This window comes from Heterodontus francisci, chromosome 7, assembly GCF_036365525.1.
Source record: "Heterodontus francisci isolate sHetFra1 chromosome 7, sHetFra1.hap1, whole genome shotgun sequence".
Taxonomy (NCBI): domain Eukaryota; kingdom Metazoa; phylum Chordata; class Chondrichthyes; order Heterodontiformes; family Heterodontidae; genus Heterodontus; species Heterodontus francisci.
The window spans coordinates 113,667,492-113,691,838 of NC_090377.1; the positions used below are offsets into that span (position 1 = coordinate 113,667,492).

Sequence of the window (24,347 nt, forward strand, 5' to 3'; positions counted from 1 at the left end):
GGGAAAGAGCGGGTTGGGGGGGGAAAGAGCGGGTTGGGGGGGGAAAGAGCGGGTTGGGGGGGGAAAGAGCGGGTTGGGGGGGAAAGAGCGGGTTGGGGGGGGAAAGAGCGGGTTGGGGGGGGAAAGAGCGGGTTGGGGGGGGAAAGAGCGGGTTGGGGGGGGAAAGAGCGGGTTGGGGGGGGAAAGAGCGGGTTGGGGGGGGAAAGAGCGGGTTGGGGGGGGAAAGAGCGGGTTGGGGGGGGAAAGAGCGGGTTGGGGGGGGAAAGAGCGGGTTGGGGGGGGAAAGAGCGGGTTGGGGGGGGAAAGAGCGGGTTGGGGGGGGAAAGAGCGGGTTGGGGGGGGAAAGAGCGGGTTGGGGGGGGAAAGAGCGGGTTGGGGGGGGAAAGAGCGGGTTGGGGGGGGAAAGAGCGGGTTGGGGGGGGAAAGAGCGGGTTGGGGGGGGAAAGAGCGGGTTGGGGGGGAAAGAGCGGGTTGGGGGGGGAAAGAGCGGGTTGGGGGGGGAAAGAGCGGGTTGGGGGGGGAAAGAGCGGGTTGGGGGGGGAAAGAGCGGGTTGGGGGGGGAAAGAGCGGGTTGGGGGGGGAAAGAGCGGGTTGGGGGGGGAAAGAGCGGGTTGGGGGGGGAAAGAGCGGGTTGGGGGGGGAAAGAGCGGGTTGGGGGGGGAAAGAGCGGGTTGGGGGGGGAAAGAGCGGGTTGGGGGGGGAAAGAGCGGGTTGGGGGGGGAAAGAGCGGGTTGGGGGGGGAAAGAGCGGGTTGGGGGGGGAAAGAGCGGGTTGGGGGGGAAAGAGCGGGTTGGGGGGGGAAAGAGCGGGTTGGGGGGGGAAAGAGCGGGTTGGGGGGGGAAAGAGCGGGTTGGGGGGGGAAAGAGCGGGTTGGGGGGGCAAAGAGCGGGTTGGGGGGGCAAAGAGCGGGTTGGGGGGGCAAAGAGCGGGTTGGGGGGGCAAAGAGCGGGTTGGGGGGGCAAAGAGCGGGTTGGGGGGGCAAAGAGCGGGTTGGGGGGGCAAAGAGCGGGTTGGGGGGGCAAAGAGCGGGTTGGGGGGGCAAAGAGCGGGTTGGGGGGGCAAAGAGCGGGTTGGGGGGGGAAAGAGCGGGTTGGGGGGGGAAAGAGCGGGTTGGGGGGGGAAAGAGCGGGTTGGGGGGGGATAGAGCGGGTTGGGGGGGGATAGAGCGGGTTGGGGGGGGATAGAGCGGGTTGGGGGGGGATAGAGCGGGTTGGGGGGGGATAGAGCGGGTTGGGGGGGGATAGAGCGGGTTGGGGGGGGATAGAGCGGGTTGGGGGGGGATAGAGCGGGTTGGGGGGGGATAGAGCGGGTTGGGGGGGGATAGAGCGGGTTGGGGGGGGATAGAGCGGGTTGGGGGGGGATAGAGCGGGTTGGGGGGGGATAGAGCGGGTTGGGGGGGGATAGAGCGGGTTGGGGGGGGAAAGAGCGGGTTGGGGGGGGAAAGAGCGGGTTGGGGGGGGAAAGAGCGCAGGGGGGGAAGAGAGTGCAAGCGTAAGAAATGAGATATAGAGATCAAGATCGCCACATCGCTCCATCAAGTTTGCGGGCAGACTTTGACTACTTGTGCAAGCAAAAACAATGCCAGGTATCTCGCTAAATAGGAGCAATGCATTTTAAATTTGACTGTGTTTTGATGGCATTAGGTAGGCTACACACTTTATATACAGATTATTGCCCCTATGTCTGTGGCTGAGTCAATAATTTTGTCAAATGTCCGTGGAGCAAAATGTTGGTGCCTATTCCTGGTGTGGAGGTACAGAACTTTGGTATGGTTCTTCATGAATACTTTGTGTCTGTTTTCACAAAAGAAAGGGATGATACAGACACTGCAATCAGGGAGGTGCAGTTTGAAATACTAGATGAAATTAACATAGTAAGAGACTAAGTATTAAAAGGGGTCTATCATCTTTGATAGTGGATAAAGCCCCAGGCCTGGAGGAAATGTATGCTAGGCTGTTAAGGGAAGCAAGAGAAGAAATAGCAGAAGCTCTGACCATCACTTTTCAATCCTCTCTAACTTCAAGTGTGGTACCAGAGGACTGCGGAACAGCTAATGTCGTACCATTGTTTAAAAAGGGAAAAGGGATAGACCAAATAATTACAAGTCAATCAGCCTAACCTCGGTGGTGGGAAAATTACTGGAAAAATTCTGAGGGACAGAATAAATCTTCATTTAAGACACAGATTGGTTAAGGGAAGCTGGTGGCTGACTAACATGATTACATTTTTTGAGAAGGTAACAAGGAGGGTCAATGAGAGTAGTGAATTTGATGCAGTCGATATTGATTTTAGCAAGGCTTTTGATAAGGTCCCACATGGCAGACTGGTCATCAAAGTAAAACGCTAGTTAGACCAGAGCTGGAGTACTGTGTATAGTCTGGTCGCCACACTATAGGAAGGATGTGACTGCACTGGAGAGGATGCAGAAGAGATTCACCAGGATACTGCCTTGGCTGGAGCATTTCAGCTTTGAAGAGAGACTGCATAGGCTAGGGTTGTTTTCCTTAGAGCAGAGAAGGCTGAGGGGGGACCTGATTGAGGTATACAAAATTATGAGGGGCATAGATAGGGTAGATAGGAAGAAACTCTTTCTCTTAGTGGAGGTATCAATAACCAGAGGGCATAGATTAAAGGTAAGGGGCCGGAGGTTTAGATGGGATTTGAGGAAAGCAATTTTCACCCAGAGGATGGTTGGAATCTGGAATGCACTGCCTGAAGGGGTGGTAGAGGCAGAAACCCTCACAACATTTAAGAAGTATTTCGATGAGCACTTGAAACGCCATAGCATACAAGGCTACGGGCCAAGTACTAGAAAATAGGATTAGAATAGACAGGTGCTTGATGGCCAGCATGGACACGATCGGCCAAAGGGCCTGTTTCTGTGCTGTATAACTCTGACTCTAAAAGTCCATGGGATCCAAGACAAAGTGGCAAGTTCCATCCAAGATTAAGCACAGAGTTAGAAAGAAAAGGGCAACGGTAGATGGATGTTTTTGTGACTGGAAGACTGTTTCCAGTGAGGTTTTGCAGGGCTCAGCACTAGGTCCCTTTCTTTTTGTGGTATATATCAATGATTTGGACTTGAATGTAAGGGCATGATTAAGAAGTTTGCAGATGATACAAAATTGGTCGTGTGGTTGATAATGAAGAAGAAAGCTGTAGACTGCAGAAAGATACCAATTGTCTAGTCAGGTAGGTGGAACAGTGGCAAATGGAATTCAATCCAAAGACACAGTGGTACAGTGGTTAGCACCGCAGCCTCACAGCTCCAGCGACCCGGGCTCAATTCTGGGTACTGTCTGTGCGGAGTTTGCAAGTTCTCCCTGTGACCGCGTAGGTTTTCGCTGGGTGCTCTGGTTTCCTCCCACAGCCAAAGACTTGCAGATTGACAGGTAAATTGGCCATTATAAATTGCCCCTAGTATAGGTAGGTGGTAGGGGAATATAGGAAAGGTGGGGATGTGGTAGGAAGATGGGATTAGTATAAATGGGTAGTTGATGACGCACAGACTCGGTGGGCCGAAGGGCCTGTTTCAGTGCTGTATCCCTAAATAAATAAAAAGTGAGAGGTAATGCATTTGGGGAAGGCTCACAAGGCAAGGGAATTTTTTTGTTTTTTAATTCTTTCATGGGATGTGGGCAGTGCTGGCAAGGTCAACATTTGTTGCCCATTCCTACACAATATATGGTAAGATAGTAAGAAGTGATGAGGGAGCAGTACCACAGGACATGCGCGATGCCAATATCATCACCCTCTTGAAGAACAAGGGTGACTGCGGTGAGTTCTTCAACTACCGTGGAATCTCCCTGCTCAGCATAGTGGGGTAAGTCTTTGCTCGGGTTTTAAACAGGCTCCAGAAGTTGGCTGAGCATGTCTATCCTGAGGCACAGTGTGGCTTTCGAACAGAAAGATCCACCATTAACAGGCTGTTCTCCCTTCACCAGCTACAGGGGAAATGCCGCGAACAACAGATGCCCCTCTACGTTGCTTTCATAGATCTCACCAAAGCCTTTGACCTCGTCAGCAGACGTGGTCTCTTCAGACTACTAGCAAAGATCGGATGTCCACCAAAGCTAATAAGTATCATCACCTCATTCCATGACAATATGAAAGGCACAATTCAGCATAGTGGTGCCTCATCAGACCCCTTTCCTATCCTGAGTGGCATAAAACAGGGCTGTGTTCTCGCACCTACACTGTTTGGGATCTTCTTCTCCTTGCTGCTCTCACATGCGTTCAAGTCTTCAGAAGAAGGAATTTTCCTCCACACAAGATCAGATGGCAGGTTGTTCAACCTTACCCGTCTTAGAGCGAAGACCAAAGTATGGAAGGTCCTCATCAGGGAACTCCTCTTTGCTGATGATGCTGCATTAACATCCCACACAGACGAGTGCCTGCAGAGACTCATCGACAGGATTGCGGCTGCCTGCAACGAATTTGGCCTAACCATCAGCGTCAAGAAAACCAACATCATGGGACAGGACGTCAGAAATGCTTCATCCATCAATATCGGCGACCATGCTCTGGGAAGTGATTCAAGAGTTCACCTACCTAAGCTCAACTATTACCTGTCAGTAACCTGTCTCTCGAAGCTCGTGTCCTCAGTACCTTGCTCTACGGCAGCGAGGCCTGGACAACGTATGTTAGCCAAGGGCGACGTCTCAACTCATTCCATCTTCGCTGCCTCTGGAGAATCCTTGGCATCAGTTGGCAGGACCGTATCACCAACGCAGAAGTCCTTGAGGCGGCCAACATCCCCAGCATATACACCCTGCTGAGAAAGTGGCGCTTGAGATGGCTTGGCCATGTGAGCTGCATGGAAGATGGCAGGATCCCTAAGGACACATTGTACAGCGAGCTCGTCACTGGTATCAGACCCACCGGCCGTCCATGTCTCCGCTTTAAAGACGTCTGCAAACGCGACATGAAGTCCTGTGACATTGATCACAAGTCGTGGGAGTCAGTTGCTAGTGATCGCCAGAGCTGGCAGACAGCCATAAAGGTGGGGCTAAAGAGTGGCGAGTCGAAGAGACTTTGCTGTTGGCAGGAAAAAAAAAAGCACAAGGAGAGAGCCAACTGTGTAACAGCCCCGACAACCAATTTTATCTGCAGCGCCTGTGGAAGCAGTCTGTCACTCTAGAATTGGCTTTTTTAGCCATTCCAGGCGCTGTTTCACAAACCACTGACTACCTCCAGGCGCTTATCCATTCTCTCGAGACAAGGAGGCCAAAGAAGAGGAGTAAGAAGTGCACAGGAACATAGGGACCTTGGAGTGCATGTAGCGGCAGAAACCGTCAAAACATTTAAAAAGTACTTGGATATGTGCTTGAGTGCTGTAACCTACAAGGCGATGGACCAAGAGCTGGAAAGCAGGATTAGGCTGGATGGCTACTTGACAGCCGGTGCAGACACAATGGACTGAAAGGCCTCCTTCCATGCTGTAAATTTCGATGATTCTATGAGTTCTTAATGTTTAAAACTTTCTTCTGTGCTTGAGCTAAGCTGCTTAATATTCAGCACTTGTTACTTTCAGTACAGTTCCATTTTGTTTGATGCAGCTCATGTGGAATTTAAAGTAGCATTTATTGTTTTGGTTAAGAAGAACAGCATATACAGGGTTATGGAGGGCCTCCAGACTGGCATTTTCACTCACCAGCTACAAGTTATTATGATGTTTATTTGGTCTTCAAGGAACCTTCATCAAGTGCAATTTTACGCATAAAATTGCCATATTAAGACATTGCTGCTGAAAATGCTTTAGTCTACAATATGAAAGCTGCACTGAAAATGTAGGTTATAATAATATACAAGGCGTTTGGGTCACACTAAAAGGTCACTTTACAATTCTGTGCAAGGCTTGGTTTAGTTACAGCAGAAAATAACTTTCTTTGAATTTACAATTTGTAAATTTCTAAATTTATTTCATGAAATGCTAACCAGACATTTGGTAAAACTTTCATAAAGTAATTTACTAGATTCAGAGTTATATATAGTAGGAGGACTTTGGAAATTGGTTTCTATTAGTTATCTTAAAACAGATGAGGAAGCCTGAATGAGCACACAAATTGAGTTGAAGGTGGTCTGAAAATTTCAAATATCTTTTGTTGTTAAACTGCTTGCTATCCATAATACGTAGTTGAAAGAATAAGTAATCAGTTACAACCACCAAAAATCACATGTTTTACTTCCATGTGCAGAGTACATGGATTTTAGTGGGTATTTTATCTCCACCCCACCTCTCATTTTTGTTTTAAAATCTGAAAACGCAATATAATCACGCTGAAATCATGTTGTGCCTTTGCCTCACCTGTCGGGTTACTATTGTTTGCAAAAATAGTTATACCAGGAGGGTACAAGTAGTTTCGCAACGTGCACACCATTGCCTGATTGCATCATGCCATTTATATTTAACCCCCATCTTACTCTATGACTTTTACATACTAGCAGAGTCGATGTGCTTTCAACCAGTTTGCTGTTTTCAGGTTTAACCACAATCCAGATATTTTTTTTATATATTAAAGGGTTGAAAACTGGATAAAGCCCAAAAAATTACAAGTTCTGTAAAAACACAGATTACATCTCAGAATGTGTGTTCTAGAAACAGAATACATTGATCCTTGTCTGACAGTTCCACTGGTGAATGCCCTTCCACATTTGTTCATCAGAAAGGGGCAAGAGCATCCAGTTTTATAGCATTAACCAATGTTTCACATTACATTGTATGACAAAGGGCTCTGAGCTAACTGCATCATCGCATATATGTTTGTAGTTTTGCAATATCTTTTGTTCAATGTATTGTTTATACATATTGTAGGTCAGCAATACTAGTAACTGTATGAAGACCTCACTGTAAAATAGTATGGCATCTGCTTCCATATCAGAAAGTGAAAGTACTGAAATCATTAGATGGTTGGGGAGTGGAATGCAAATTCCTGTGTTGATTACTGGCTTTGCATTAAGGTAGAAAATATTTTCCCATGGTTAAAAATCTAGCATAATATAGCAAGGCTCCTAAATTTATTTGATTTTTAAAGTAACACAAGGACAACCACAATGTCCATTTAAAATCTTATACCAGTATTATTTTCCTTCTTTTCTGGGAGGGAGGCATTTGTTAGTGAAAGGTATAAGCAGTAATCATGGTGGTGATGGTGGGGAGGGGTGGTGGCAGGGAGGGGGCAAAAAGAGAGATTCAGCCAAGTGCCACAGATTGGCGGATGGCATGCTCTTTTCAGCCACAGGTGGTGGGTAAGGATGTGGGAAGAGATCAGGCTGAAAGATCACATTTACGATTGCGAAGGGTGGAGCCTTGCCGGCTTTTAGTTCATTGCATCTTACAAGACAGCAGACCCTCTATGTGCTGTTTTTAAAAAAATGATAGATTGTAGAAAGCAACTTATGGTTTAGAAAGGCATCTGAGCTCAATTAATTTCAACATTTGCTTCCATTCACTCTTATCTTTGTCAAATAGTGAGCGCTACCCTCATGTATCTTACAAACAAATTCCACACAAAACAAGGAATGCAATGTAAAAACGCCAGTTGAATCCTCAGGCAATCTCTAACCCAGAATGATTTGCAATGTCGCAGTTTAAGGGACAACAACACATGCAGCAATGATTATAACTGTTAACTTTAAGGGAGAAGTTTATGAAGTAAATGTAAATTTATAGCTATTGACAATCCAAGATCTTCTTGTGAAAGAATGCATTTTAAAACAAAATGAAAGGTTAATTGTATGGGTTATTTACTAATGGCTTTGCATATGATTTAATAGCACATGAAACACAAATTAAAAAACGAGATCATTTAGTTACATTTAATCTTAATTAAACTCTGAGGGACCAATTGTGAAGCAGGACTACTATATACATAGGTGTTACCCTTATCATACTACAATTTTCATGCTCAATTTGTGTAATACAAATGCAAATACAAATATTAAAAAGTAGCCTAATCTCATTTTACTTAAGTGCCAAGAAAGTGCTATGTTATTAGAAGTGCCATCTTTCAGGAAGTTTTATCTGCCTATTCAGATAGAGATAAAAAATCCCATGGTACTATTCAAGAGGTGCAGGAGAGTTCTCCTGGTATCACAGGCAACACTTATCCCCATCCAACACCACCAAAAATAGATTAACTGGCTATTTATCGCATTGGTCTTTGTAGGGCCTCTGTGCAAACTGGCTGCCATGTCCGCCTACTTAATAATAGTAATTATTTCAAAAAGTACTTCGCTGGCTGTGCAGCACTTTAGGACAGACTGATGAAATGAAAGGTGCTATATAAATGCTCTTCTGTCTTTTCCCGCACTGACCCTCACCAAATGAGATGGTTGAGCAACAATGTATTAACTCCAGTCTAACAGCTGAAACTATCAGAATGCACTCTGCATCTGGACATGTACTGAAACAACACAATCTCTTCCGACCAGCATTTAATGTCTGTTCATCTGAATTATACTCATTCTACACAATGGGTTTTTGAACGTCAGAACCACCACTGAGCATGTGCACTATAGCATTCAGTAGAATACAAAGCACAAAGTGAGCATTTCAGCCAATAATGTGGCCCGAACACTGTGCCAGCTGCACCTGCGGAGAAAGTGATAGACCTCCCCAGATAACGTGCATCGGGCTGTACTGCATGCCTCACAGGCCTTAATGCCTGGTTGCCCAGGACAGCCACAATATTATCAGCCCCAGAGAATTCAACCTCACTGTCGCACACTCGTTGATATATTATGCGCTTCACAGTCATGATCTGTATCATCACTGTTGTACTTTTTCTTTAAATAACATTTATTCCAAAGAATACTATAAATGTATACATTTTCTATAATATAGAACCCCAATTTATTGTACTTTTAACATTTTGCAAAACAAATTACCCATTTATGATTATGAATTGATTGAATAAAGGGCAAATTATCCAATGACATCCTTGTGCTGATGCTGGATACACACACACAGGTGCAAAATACTATTTTAACATTTTGCATGCACTGGAATAAATTTACACCCTGCATTCTTGATATAGTGCATTTAATGTTAATTCTTTCCTAACTGACTGTCCAGTGATTATATTACCCTTTCCCCCTCCATCCCAAGCCTGGCTAACCTTTTTCTTTAAGCTTGCAACTTCTTCAGACCTCCAATCAGGTCCTCCAAGTGGTTACATATTTGGGGGCCAATTTCCCTAATCAAAAACCTACTTGCATTCCTCCAAAACACAGTTCATTAGGATGTACAAGGCTTGGTGAGTGAACAGGCTATTTTCTGTCATTGAGACATTTTCCTCCAAAATTGCCTACTCCACAACTGAATTAATCAGCTTTGACGTTTAGACTAGTTAAGGGTCTCATTAGCTGCTTGAGAAGTGTTACAGGTGCACTGTGAATTGCTATTTTACAGCTACTGCTAACAAAATTGTATTTTAGAACTCCATTCACTGGTTTTTATTAGCAGGTAACAAATTATGAAGAAAAGCAAGCATTTCTCCTTTTTTTGAAGAGCAGATAATCTAGCCGATGTTGTCCATAATTCAAGCTTACCAATGTCAACATGTAGTATATTACTAGGATACTAGGACTGCAGATGCAAACCTTGATTAGTTTTACAAAATATTGTCCCCATTTCCAACAAAATGAGAAACTGAATTGAGACAAGAAATATTTCAAGCAGAATTGAGAAACACAATGAGATTCAGATTTGTTTTGTTCAGAGAAAGGCCTGTGGTGCCACTATATTTATTTACCGAGTCTGTGCCGACCATCAACCACCCATTTATACTAATCCTACATTAATCCCATATTCTCGACCACATCCCCACCATTCTCCTACCACCTACCTACACTAGGCGCAATTTTTAATGGCCAATTTACCTATCAACCTGCAAGTCTTTGGAGGTGGGAGGAAACCGGAGCACCCGGCGGAAACCCATGCAGACACAGGGAGAACTTGCAAACTCCGCACAGGCAGTACCCAGAACTTAACCCGGGTCGCTGGAGCTGTGAGGCTGCGGTGCTAACCACTGCGCAGCAGACTAATTTTATTCAATTGCATTTTACATTGAATCCTTTCAAGTCAGGAAGGAAACAATTATAACTACCTTCAGCTGACTACACAAAAAAAAGTACAAAAATACACTAAATTCCTTGAGTGTGTAATGATCTTAATGAGGACCAGTTGTTTCCAGCCACCGATCTGCTAAATTTCTTTTTACACTTATTTAAAGCACAGCAGTCTCACTCCTGACCAATACACTTGTAAATGTTTCCTTGTGTAACTTCTTGTGTGTGCTTGGATCGCAGCTGTCAATGCTGGACAATTAACTCAGAGCACAGATGAACATAGTCAACTTAATTTAGGCAAATACCAAACTGCTGAAGGTTTAAGTTGTATAAAATTGAAAAAGGAAAAACGTCATTACTCATTTACACTGATTAATCCCTCACCATTACAAATAAATTAAAAATGAAGTTATACGAACAATGAGCACTGATAATATATTTGGGACAGGAGGTAGGGCAGGAGAAGTAACAGAACATGGCAGTGGGCAGGAGGGAGCTAAAGCATCAATAGTCACACCCATTCACTTGGTGATTCTCAGAACGGGCGGCACAGTGGTGCAGTGGTTAGCACTGCAGCCTCACAGCTCCAGCGACCCGGGTTCAATTCTGGGTACTGCCTGTGTGGAGTTTGCAAGTTCTCCCTGTGTCTGCGTGGGTTTTCCCCGGGTGCTCCGGTTTCCTCCCACAAGCCAAAAGACTTGCAGGTTGGTAGGTAAATTGGCCATTATAAATTGCCCCTAGTATAGGTAGGTTGTAGGGAAATATAGGGACAGGTGGGGATGTGGTAGGAATATGGGATTAGTATAAATGGGTGGTTGATGGTCGGCACAGACTCGGTGGGCCGAAGGGCCTGTTTCAGTCCTGTATCTCTAAACTAAACCTCTCACACTCTTCATTCAGCATCCTCATCCTGCTGAATTTTTAAATGTCAATGAGGCAATCCATATAGCCAGTTTTAAAGAGAGAAGAGTAACTAAATTTACCAACTCTGATCTTAAAAAAAAAGACAGGCCCATCTCACCCCATTTCCCCTTCGCCCTCAATCTCCTGGGGCAGACAAAAAAAACACCTTGTGTCAATCTAAGAAAAACTCATGAAAAATTCATCTTAGCAAAAGCAATCAAGCAAGTTCCAGGAAACAACTATGCTGGTACCATTATCTCTGTCAACCTATCTACCCTGTAACTCAAGAAGTCCTGCACTCAAAAACTCTTCCAGATCCCTTTTGAATGTTTGCAGAAAATCTACATTCACTGCACATACTGGAAACCTATTCCAGAGGTTCACACACTCTGCAGGAAAAAAAATCCCTTGGCATCTATCCTACCTCCATGCTTTTGTAATTGTACTGATGCCCCTGAGGTCTCAGTCTATCTAGCTCAAGTAATCTATTCACAGATAGAATCTAATCCCTTCATAATTTAAGGACCTCAATTATATCACCTTGAAGCCTAAGCTTTTCCCATGTAAATAATTCCAGCTCTCAAAGCCTGTCCTGATAACTAAGGGCTCTTAAACTAGGTATCAAGCAAGCAGTTTGCCTTTGAACCTTCTCCACAGCTGCAATACCTCATCATGTGACGGCATCACAACTGGACACTATTCCAAATGTGGCCAGATCCAGGCCTTATTTATGACCTGAACTGCCCCCACAAAAATGCATCATTCTACCCCTCTCAATGTTAAAAGATATATACCAGACATAGGACTATTCAGTATCCAATCTGTCTGCAACCTACTTTCTTCATCCAAGGACCTGACACCTGTACATATCTTCATTTCATCTGCAAACTTGTGAATTGTTTCTCCAATGACTTCATCACCATCTCTACTAATGTTCTGGAAGAGCAACGGCCCCAACACCAGTCCCAGCAGAATTCCTCCAGTGTCCAGTCCCAAGGCAGAGCATTAGTAACTATCTTGGTTGCAAATGCAGCCAATTCTTGAACTAGCCTAGCATCTGCCCATCAATCCCACAAGGTGCAACCTTCCTTAGCAGTCTTTTGTGCAGTAGTTTAATAAAAGACCCTTGAAAGCTCTGTTATACAATATCAACTGAGCTCCCAGCCCTTTTTGCAACCTCTTTGAATTAATCAAGTTTAGGAAATAGGATTTCTTTCTCCAGAACCTGTCCTGAGACTCCTAGTAAACCCTGCTCTATTAAGATGTTCATATAACACATCCCTAATAAATCCTTTGAGCAACTGGCCTTGATGTTAAACTAATGGGCATGTAATTTCCTAGTTGAGTTATTTCTCATTTTAAATATAAGCACCAAATCCACCAAACTCCAGTCCCTGGGAAAAATTCCAGATCGCAGGGAGTAATTAAATATATGAGCCAGTGGCCCACATGACAACGATCGATTTTTTTAAGCACCCTAGGGTGAATACCATCAGGCCAAGCAGCCTGATCAGCTTCAAGAGTTCCAATTTTGACAAAGATAATTTACATATTCACATTTACACATTTAATTTTAGCATGAACACTATGCTGCAATATTGGTAGTTAAGTATCATCATCAATAGTGACGACTGATGCAAAGTAGCCATGAAAACCCTCAGCTACATCGGAACTATACCCAAATATTCCCTTCAGAATCCCTCAATGACTTTGTACATTCCTCAGAGGCCTTCTGCCTCCTAACACAACATCTATTTTCCCCAACTCCTGTTATAATCTCTGTTCGATTCCCACCCTACCAACATTCTTCTGTCCTTCCCAGTGTCTGTTTCCCCTCTTCCAAGTCGTATTCCATGCCCATTTCCACCCTTGTGAAGTATCTTGGGGGATTTAAGTTAAAAGGTTTTATATAAGCACATTGTTGATGCTCTTGTACTTTAGTTTTCAAATCTCTTCTTTAACCACTGAAATTCAGCTTTGAGTTAAGTATCACTGCCTAAATCTTTAGGTTGCAAGATAATACAGTACATGATTTTAAATTTCAGATCGTACTTTAGAGTTAAGCACAAATACAATTTTAAAAATCTGAAAACGTAGTGTTATTTTCCTTATTTTTAATTTCAGATGTGGAGCAATTCTGGAAGGAATTGCCTTAGGTTTGTTTCTTAGTTGTCAATCACACCACCATGAACACAAAGTTATGTTTTAAAAAGAATTACAGAAATCGGCATCCAACTTTCCAACTGTAACAGTTAAACAGGCAATTTTATTTTAAAAGTATGTATAATAAAAAAAAATCACTTTTCTCAGGTTCAAATGGTCTTAGGACATCTGAAAATACCTGAATTATACTGGGTTTTGGTTTCCTTAAAAATATTTTCGTTGTAGCTTTGAATTTTCAAAAGTGAACATCGCAGTCCCTTCTTTCACAAGATCATCATCTACAGGATAATCTGTGCATTACAAGATTTCATTGGGGCGAATTTGAAAAGCTAAGAACACATACAGAATTAACTCCAACCTTTTCCAAAAAAAGCATCCTTGTTTACACAGACAAGATCAAAAACTATCACTGTATCTGCAATACTGTCACATACATAGCAACAGTTATATCAAGAAGGTCCCTTTAGAGTATTTTACAAATATTTAATTAAAACAAATAGATTTAATATGAACATCTGCTATAAAATCAGTGAAATGAACATCTGCTATAAAATCAGTGAAACGAACAAATGTTGCATTAACTCCCTTGTTATTCCGGTCATCAAAAGGATGGAGAAGTGCATTTAAGAAGGAAACTACTAGGCATCAGAGTGTTCTGCTCTAGGAGGTTAGGCACAACACATGAGAGAAAACTTGATAATACAATCTCAGAGGACCATCGCTTCCTGCATGGTTTACTTTCCCTACACAAACACAATTCTGGTTATCTCAGAATACAAGATGATTTGGATCAGATTTGCGGTAGAGAACAAATTACCAGAGACCAAGCACAAAAGTCATTTGTTCTAGATAGATCTATATCTCCTTTTTTTGGCTCAAAAGAATTCAGACCTGCTGCCCATAAGATGAATTTCTCCATTAAGATAAGCTAGAATGCAACAAAGAGCACATTACAGAACATTAATAACAAAACGTGTACGCACGCAAAAGCCAATAGTTTGTTAACTAAAATGGACTAGCTTTAATATCAGAGGTTACAAAGCTGCAGTTTCTTTTTAAAGCATAACTGAGTCACATGATCATGTCTACTTTTGGATTTTACATTGTTGAGTGATTTTATAAACAGTACAATCCAGGTAGCAAAACCAAAATCTGACTCAGATTTCTATTTACCAGTTATCTATGGCTATGTTTTTCAATCTGCTACGGGGAAGGAGAGCTAAACCACAATATTCAGTTTTTTATTCCAATTAAAAGACAGGAGAGTTTCTATATCAATATCATAGAGTTTTACTAAGCAACCATATAATACATAGAGGCATGTACACTGGATTGTATGATCACGTTTGTCAAATGTTTGGAAACATTTGAGTAAGCTACAGTATAGACTAAAGTTACTCTCCTTGTATGAGCTCCTGTATTTGTACTGTGAACAAAGCTATCTCTTCCCACTTTGGGTGGAAAATAAACAGTAGGGTGCTTCTAGAAGTAGGAATTCAATAATTGCATTCATTGAAGAAAAAAAAAACTATACATAGAGGGATCCATTAATATTGAAACTTAAATATCAAAATGAGATGAAGAACAGACTGGAGACTATTTTCCATCTAAACTTGTCATACTTAATAATAAAATGGTTAAACATTGATGTACCCAAGTTATAAAATGGCTGGCACAAGTACCGATTACAAATTATGGTTCCTGTAATTTTTCCTTACCTGGTCTTTGGGTTTTGTTGCAGACTTTGAAGATTCATAATCCTTCTTTGTTTCTAAAATCTTCCGGACAAGCCCACCTGTGACAAAAATAGATTTGCCTGAGTCTGCTAGCAGTGAAATTTGCATCATGTGCAAAATTCTTCCAACTTTTTTCAGGATTTTTTTCCAGTTTAAGTTGATCGAAATACAAGACAGACAAGAGGGAAACTGGCTCCCACTTTTTACAGCGAGTGTCAGTATCACAAATTCTCAATTCAAATGCAACAATTTAAATTTATATAGCGCCTTTAACACAATACAATATCCCAAGGGGCTTCACAGGAGCATAATCAAACAAAAAAATGACCCAGGTGAAGCATTGGGTGTAATGCAAAGCTTCCTCTAGCTTGGAAAATCACTCCCTACTGGAATATTTCGATGTTCCAGGGCAAACATTCTTATTGAGTCTGCTAATTTATTTTCTGTTGTAGATTCTTACCCACTGGGAATTAGAATGAAATCAGACAAAGTCATTTTGCTGAAGTCATAGACAGTAGTTTAATCTATCAGTTTTGATATGACTCAAAGTCAGGAGCCAAAGATGAAAGAAAATGCCGACAAACTGCACTACACAATCAAGAGCTTTCCTTCCTTCCACTTACAAGCAAGCTGTAAACATGTTTAGATACTCCAAAGTAACCCTCTATTAATGATCTTGCCAAAGTAAGTTTTATTTTTTCAAACCAAAGTTTTAGAAAAAAAAAAGCAACTCACCATGAAGTGGCTGGCGTTCCACTTGGGATTGCTAGCTGTATGGCACTTGCAAGGCTCAAGAATCAGAAAAATTACATTTTGGCTTTGGACCCCAGGATCTTTCTCCCTGATAGTTTCAGTAAGATACAACTGGATCAAAAACAAAATCCCTTAAAATTGCTGGTCACAGGAAGTTTGGGTCTAGATCTTCTCTGAAGAATTCCCTCTTCTCCTCCCACCCCTAAAAGCAGAATTTCATGAGGATCCTACACAAAACATATGTTCTCACACAGCTCCGGCTAGCAGCTTCAAAACATGAACATGGTAAGAGAGGAGCATTTACAAAGCAATAGTTGTAATGATCACTTTCTTTGAGAGTAAGTTACAGTTCAAAACAGTAAAATTTTCCACTCAAGTAGGAAACCCAATTTATTTAATATCTGGTACATTCACATAGGTATTACCGGATTAAAATTATGAAAACAGCAGATACAGAAATAAACATATCATGGGGGGCATACAAAGAATTTTTTCCCCTTTGAAATCTAGGGGAAAATCTAGTAATGACTTTGTGATTTCTCCACATTACAGGCTACGGATTAAAATGATTTAGTGGGAGCTCAACACCTTCACACAGCTGAGGTAAACAGAAACATGCATACATATATATATATATATACATTCTGACGGCATGTGCCACCAACCCTGTATACTCAGAATGATGCATGTATTTAACATGGAGTAATTACTATTTTGTATGAAAACAAATGCAGAAAGGTAGTAGCAGTTTTTCTTTGTATTGTAGAGAATTCCCCTGTGACCGACCAATTAAACCCTAGGGCTTAGATGTGAGATATATTTTCACGCATTTCTAATCCAACTCACCGTAACCATTCAAAAAAAAAAACCTGGCAAATACTACACAAGTAACAGATGTTTGACAATTCAACTGCAGTATTGTTTTCTGGCTTTCATCCGTGTGAGTAATACGTTGTTCTGGTAGTGGAAACTTGTAACAAACACAGGAAATAATACAATATTGAATTCAGATGTAGGTTGCACATAATCACTAATTTAAGTGACATTGCTGCAGAATAGATTGGTAATGATGACACTTAAAACTACTGAATGTATTGTGGAAAAACCCAACAGATTGTAACTTGAGCATTCATTTTTGTCAGCCTTCCACCTTAAATATTTTTCAATTGAAATTCCAAGTACTGAAGGCCATAGTAAGGCCAGGGAAGCAGCTGAAGATGGTTGGGCCTAGGACACTAACCTGAGGAACTCCTGCAGTGATGTCCCAGGACTGAGATGGTTGACCTCCAACAACCACAACCAGCTTCCTTTGTGCTAGGTATGACTCCAACCAACAGAGAGTTTTCTACCGATTCCCATTGACTGCAGTTTTGTTAGGGCTCCTTGATGCCATACTCGGTCAAATACTGCCTTGATGTCAAGGGCAGTCACTCTCACCTCACCTCTGGAGTTCAGCTCTTTTGTCCATGTTTGGACCAAGGCTGTAATGAGGTCAGGAGCTGAGTGGCCCTGGCGGAACCCAAACAGAGTGTCAGTGAGCAGGTTATTGCTAAACAAATGCTGCTTGATAGCACTGTCAACAACTCCTTCCATCAATTTACTGATGATTGAGAATAGACTGATAGGGCAGTAATTGGCCGGGTTGGATTTGTCCTGAACTTTGTGGAAAGGTCATACCTGGGCAATTTTCCACATTACTGGGTAGATACCAGTGTAGTAGCTGTAGTGGAACAGTTTGGCTAGGGGTGCGACCAGTTCTGGAGTACAAATCTTCAGTATTATTGCCGGAATGTCATCAGGGCCTATAGCCTTTGCAGTATCCAGTGCCTTCAGCCATTTCTTGATATCACGTGGAGTGAATCTGATTGGCTGAAGACTGGCATCTGTGATGCTGGGGACCTCAAGAGGAGACTGAGATGCATCATCCACTTGGTACTTCTGGCTGAAGGTGGATGCAAATGCTTCCGCCTTGTCTTTTGCACTGATTTGCTGGGCTCCCCCATCATTGAGGATGGGGATGTTTTTGGAGCCTCCTCCTCCTGTTAGTTGTTTCATTGTCCACCACCATTCATGACATGATGTGGCAGGACTGCAGAGCTTAGATCTGATCCATTGGGTGTGGGATCACTTAACCCTGTCTCTTGCACGCTGCTTCCGCTGTTTGGCTTGCAAGTGGTCCTGTGTTGTAGCTTCACCAGACTGTCACCTTATTTTTAGGTATATCTTAGAGGTTATAGTGTGCAGAACTGAATGCAGTATTCCAGATGGGATTCAACCAGAGGTTTATACAACTGTAACATAACTTACACCCCTTTGTATTCCAGCCCTCTTGAGCTAAAGGCCAACAATTCATTAGCCTTTTAAAAAAAAATCATGTCCAGTAGCTCTTCGCGATTTCTATACTTGGGGCCCCTAAATCTCTGCTCCTCTTCAATTCCTTGCTTCTTGCCATTTAGAAAATACTCTGATCTATCTTTATTAGGTCTAAGGTGAAGGCCCTCAACACTTCCCCACATCGAATTCCAGCAGCCATTGTTGCCCATTCACTTAATATAGCAATGTTCCTTTGCAACTTTCTGCTCCCATCTACACTGTTGTGTGACCTAACTTAGTGTCGTCAGCAAACTTACATATATGGCTCTCCATTCCTTCATCCAAGTCATTTATAAATATAATGAAAAGCAGAGGCCCCAGTACCGTCCCTGGGATAGACCACTAACAACACAAAGGGAAAAAGAAGTAAATTATCACATTAAGGAATATGTATTAGCTACACATACCATGGTCTTCACTGCTGTGCAATTCCACTGCTGTAACCTAGCAAAAAACAGAAGTAAAAACATCCAATTAACCATTTAAACACTCTAGGCCAAATGGCAATGTTTCATCTTAACAATAGCTTTGGAGATTGTATGTTTTAAAATACTTAAAAGTTTTCAAAATAAGTACTTAACAAGCAATACTGTCCAATCTTTACTGTGTTGTCATATCTGTCCATCATTGTAAAATACATGCTTTTCTAGCTTTGAAGTTTAAAAACATATTGAGGCTACAATCCCAGCATCAAACTGGGTCACTGTGCCAGCAAGGCTAGATAATATTTTTAAAACTCTCACAAAAAATGGAAAACTCGCAGACATCCCTCCAGTTCAGTGAATTAAGAAGCCCCTATCCACTTGTGATGGTATTGCAGTCGTGGGCAAGGGAAGCCCAAGGTTTCCTGGTGGGCTCAGAGGAGCACTCTTACTCCTCCTGGCTCACAAGGAACAAAAAAAATTAATTGACCTTGTCTGGCTCCAGCTTCTTTTGCCATCACATAGGCCTGATGGGGAAACCCCGTGCTGGCCCCGGGTTAAAATTGTAGTCAGGCGCCAATGTCATAATAGGAAACAAATTTAAAGCAAATTTAAAAGGAGGACCCTACTGGCTTTTGGTACGTGCCTGTCCTCTCGCCTGCTTAAAGAAGCAGGTTAAAATTCCAACCCACTGGAAGGCAGTGTGATCATAAGGACATAAGAAATAGGAACTAGAGTAGGCCATTTGGCCCTGCAAGCCTGCTCCAGCATTCAATAAGATCATGACTGATCTTCTCCCTCAACTCCACCTTCCCATCCTATCCCCATATCCCTTGATTCCCTTAGTATCCAAAACCTATGGATCTCTTAAATATACGCAATGTCTGTGCATCCACAGCTATCTAGGGTAGAAAATTCCAAAGATTCACAACCCTTTGAATGAAGAAATTTCTCCTCATTCCAGTCCTAAATGGCTGATCCCTTATTCTGAAACTTTGACCCTTAGTTTTGGACTCCCCAGACAGGAGAGCATCCTCCCAGCATTTACAAGAACTAGCCCTTTAAGAACTCTATGTTACAATGACACCACCTCTGTCTTTCTAAAATCGAGGGAATACAGGCCTAGTCTACACAATCTCTCCTCATTGGACAATCCCCTCATTCCAGGAATCAGTCTAGTAATCGGTGGACTAAATTGCTGTGACCATTTTAATTCTCCGCCCGGTTTCTGCTGGACAGGCATGATTAAAAACAGTCTTTAAGAGCCTAAATATATGGGGAGAAACAAAAGTGATTTCAAACAGACAATTTCAGCACAATAATAAATAAGCCAAATTTCTGTTCATTGCATCAGAGTTCAGATTTTCATCACTGTTTTGGCAATTTTTATTAATTTTTCCACGAAAACTACAAATCAATGGCTTTAATAATAGCAATTGTTAGAATATTCTACAGCCTTCTTGAGGAAATAAGGCCTTCTTAAAAAAAAAGTTCTAACTAATGTTGTAATATGTAATCACACCCGCAATAATAGAAACAACGGGCTGAAAAAAAAAGTGGCCCACATGTTGTGGAGCCGCCGCAATCTTCCGTGCGCCATTTTTAAAGGGCTGTCCAGCCCTACAGTGAAATCGCCGCTGCCATTACTATCAGGCCGAGCCCTCCCAGCATCGGGCTGCATGGCAGCCCTCTCTCCGAGGCATCTTCAGACCCCGATGCCTGGGGGAGAAGAAAATCCAGCCCAATATGTTAACTATTTTGGTGCTCATTAATAGAAACAATAGCAGCTGTACTGAAGTTCATATAAAAGTAAACTTGTGGACAAATAGCTGTGTGTTCAGGAAAGGTACTTTTTTGCGCTCAGATCTAGGCTGTTCACTTTCTAATCGATTTAATCCGCTAATTAGTAAATTGAACTGAGGTGACTGTGTGTGTGTGTATGTGTTGGCTATTGCTCTAAAATGACTGATATTCTCATCAAAACTTAGTGGATCAATTGTGTCTAACCAGGAGTATATAAATAGTATTTTAGTCATCCTTGGACATATTTAAAGTCAAAGAACTGGAGGAAATTTGCAAATAAAATCAATCATGTCCATTTATAATCTTTTGGATACTGTCCAGATTTATTTTCTATCAACTCTGGCTGCAGCTGTGGGATTTTCCTTTGCTCCTGGCCAGATTCTATATTTGTTTCACTCTTTCCCTTTCTCACTGATATATTTTCTTTGTTGCTGTCTTCCCTTCCCAACTCTTCAAAAGAAATTTCTCAAAAGAAACCGGACAGACCACCCGGCATCAACCTAGGCACTGGAAGCGACAACGACACACATGTCAAACCTGCAAAGTCCTCCTTGCTAACATTTGGGGGCTTGTGCCAAAATTGGGAGAGCTGTCCCAATTTTGTCAATGACACTAATGGTAGCAGTGACCACTGCACAGTCCCTGTGGAGACTGATACAAGGGATGGAAATTTAAGTTAAAAAAGGCACTACAAATTTGAATTCTCATCATAATGTACTTAGTGGATCATCAGTGTCGAACCAGGAGTATACAAAGAGTATTTTAGTCATCTTTGGACACATCATTGAGGATTACCACCATCGTGCTAAATGGGACAGATTTCAAACAGATCTAGCAACTCAAAACTAGGCATCATGAGGCGCTGTGGGCCATCAGCAGCAGCAGAATTGTATTCAACCACAATCTGTAACGTCATAGCCTGGCATAGTCCCCCCCACTCTACCATTACCATCTAGCCGGGTGACCAACTCTGGTTCAATGAAGAGTGCAGGAGGGTATGCCAGGAGCAGCACCAGGCATACCTAAAAATGAGGTGCCAACCTGGTGAAGCTATAACACAGGACTACATGCATGCAAAACAGCAGAAGCAGCATGAGATAGACACAGCTAAGTGATCACACAACCAATGGATCAGATCTAAGCTCTGCAGTCCTGCCACATCCAGTCGTGAATGGTGGTGGACAACGAAACAACTAACAGAAGAAGGAGGCTCCCACAACGGTCCCTATCCTCAATAATGAGGGTGCCCAATACATCAGTGCAGAAGACGAGGTGGAAACATTTTCAGCCAGAATTGCTGAGTGGATCATCCATCTCGGTCCTCCTGAGGTCCCCAGCACCACAGATGCCAGTCTTCAGCAAATTTGACTCACTACATGTGATATCACGAAACCACTGAAGGCACTAGATTCTGCAAAGGCCCTGACAACATCCTGGCAATAGTACTGAAGACATGTGCTCCAAAACTGGCTGCGCCCCTAGCCAAGCTGTTCCAGTACAGCTACAACACTGGTATCTACCCGACAATGTGGAAAATTGCCCAGGTATGTTCTGTCCACAAAAATCAGGACAAATCCAACCCAGCCAATTACTGTCCCATCAGTCTACTCTCGATCATCAGAAAAGCGATGGAAGGGGTCGTTGACAGTGCTATCAAGCGGCACTTACTCAGCAATAACCTGCGCACTGGCACTTGCTTGGGCCCCGTCAGGGCCTCTCAGCTCCTGACCTCATTACAGTCTTGATCCAAATATGGACAAAAAAGAGTCGTGCTCAAGAGCAGGTCAGAGGCTAAGAATTCTGCGGCGAGTAACTCACCTCCTGTCACCGCAATGCTTGTCCACCATCTGCAAGGCACAAGTCAGGAGTGTGATGGAATACCCACCACTTGCCTCGATGAGTGCATCTCCAACAACACTCAAGAAGTTTGAAACCACCCAGGACAAAGCAGCCCGCTTGACTCGCACTCCATGCACGACCTTCAACATTCACTCCCTCCGCCACTAAAGCACAGTGGCAGCAGTGTGTACCATCTACAAGATGCACTACAGCAATTCACCAAGGCTCCTTTGACAGCACTTTCCAAACCTGCGACCTCTACCACCTAGAAGGACAAGGGCAGATGTGTGGGAACACCACCGCTTGCAAGTTCCCCTCCAAGTCACACACCATCCTGACCTGGAACTATATCACCGTTTCGTCACTGTTGCTGGGTCAAAATCCTGGAACTCCCTTCCTAACAGCACTGTGGGTGTACCTACACCACTTGGACATCAGCAATTCAAGAAGGCAGCTCACCACCACCTTCTCAAGAGCAATTAGGGATGGGAAATAAATGCTGACCTAGGCAGCAGCTTCCACATCCCAGGAAATAATTTAAAAAACACCCTCTTTGCCTTAATAAAAACAAGAAATGCTGGAAATACTCAGCAGGTCTGGCAGCATCTATGGAGAGAGAAGCAGAGTTAACGTTTCAGATCAGTGATCCTTCTTCAAAATATCCTTAATGCCCTTGGTATCAGACCAGACAAAACGCTGAGGAGTTAGCACAAACGTTTGCCAAGCGGCTGTATGATGTGTACAGCCACTCTCAGAATGAGCATGCTGATGATCCCCCCTATGGCATGGAGAATGAATAATTTAAGCTCACTTTCCTTGATAATCTGGTGCCCTTCATCAAACAGACAATGGGTGTAAATGTGGGTTGGAACATCTGTTTCGTAGCATAGTAGACAGCACTACCCAAGCCTGGGACCTCATAAAAGGGACCAATGCAAAGGGGTTTTGAGCGAGAAACCAGCTGTGGCGGTGGAGGGCCCTGGATACGCTCCCAACCGGGGCCCCGGCCCCACCAATACGTCCCTGGCCTGCTATCACTGTGGAAGACTTGGTCACTTGGTCTGTGACTGTTGGAGCCATAAACCCCCTCCAAGAGATGGTAGGACTCAGGAACCACCGGAGCGCGATCCACCCCCAAATTATACCCCATTGCCTGAACCCAAGCCCTCAGGACTCGAACGGGAGCTTACACAACTAGTGGCATTAATGAAGACCCAAATAATTACCGGTGACCCCCAACCCATCTGCCCATTCACGTCGCCAAGTGCTCCTCTTCCCCCTCCTATTGAAGGGCCATTGGGGGCCAGGTTCCCTCTTGGTCTGAAGTGGAGTTCCGACGTGACGGTAACTGACGACCAGTCATCTCAGTTGCTCTACTGGGAGCCAGAAACAGACTATGCTAATTGATACCGGTTCCGCCAATATATACCCCACACCTTGAGCGCTTTGTGGTGGCGGGCAAGGTTTGCTTATCACTTTTGGGATTTGATGGAAAGGCTACTACTGCTTACACAGGAAAGGTCTCCGAACTTCGATTGCAAGGTCTCACCTGCATATCATCACCTTTGCTAATGTCTATGCCTGATGGATGAGGTATTTTGGGAACTGATGTTTTGAACCAATGCGGAGCTGCCATTGACTACAACCGAAATTGCATTTGGTTGGGGTCAGGCACACAATATTTTATTGAAGTTTATGATGCTCACTCTCTCTTGTTATTAAAAGGCCACACCCCCACTATCCTCCTGAACATGTGGACCCTCAGTTGTGTTGGCTTGTTCAGCAGCACTTGGACACTTTTGCTACGAGCAAACATGACTGTGGTAGGATGGAAGGAAAACAGTCTGTGAATGGACCCCCCTCACACCTTTGCTAAACAGTACCCCATCCCCAAAGATAGCTATCCTTACATCAGGGACACAATTCAGTCCCTTGTTAAACAAGGCATTGTCAGGCCTGGCACTTTCATGACCAATTCACCAATTTGGCCAGTTAAAAAAACAGATGGCAGCTGGAGGCTAACCATAGACACCGTAAACTCAATTCTGTGACTCCAGTATGTTTCCCAGTTGTGCGAGAAACTGCTACCCTCTTGTCACTAGTGCGGTAGGATCGAAATATTTCTCCACTTTGGATATTTCAAATGGGTTCTGGAGTATCCCCGTTGGAAGGGAAGATTAGTATAAGTTCACTTTCATGTTTGAAAACCAAAGCTATACTTGGACTTGCTTACCCCAAGGTATCATAATGCTCTGACAATCTTCCACAAGCAAATAGCAGCAGC

The 24,347-nt window shown here is 43.3% G+C and overlaps 1 protein-coding gene across 4 annotated transcripts in view; it reads right to left on the reverse strand.

Annotated features, from left to right (window-relative positions):
- Positions 1-24,347, reverse strand: part of traf3ip1 (TNF receptor-associated factor 3 interacting protein 1) — a 199,055-nt gene that overhangs the window by 41,377 nt on the left and 133,331 nt on the right. For all 4 annotated transcript variants that reach the window (XM_068035907.1, XM_068035906.1, XM_068035905.1 and 1 more), the window contains 2 exons: positions 18,407-18,443; positions 14,856-14,932 (listed from right to left, as the gene is read on the reverse strand). In XM_068035907.1, coding sequence (XP_067892008.1) covers positions 14,856-14,932; positions 18,407-18,443 — 114 coding nt within the window. The remainder of the gene's footprint in view (positions 1-14,855; positions 14,933-18,406; positions 18,444-24,347) is intronic.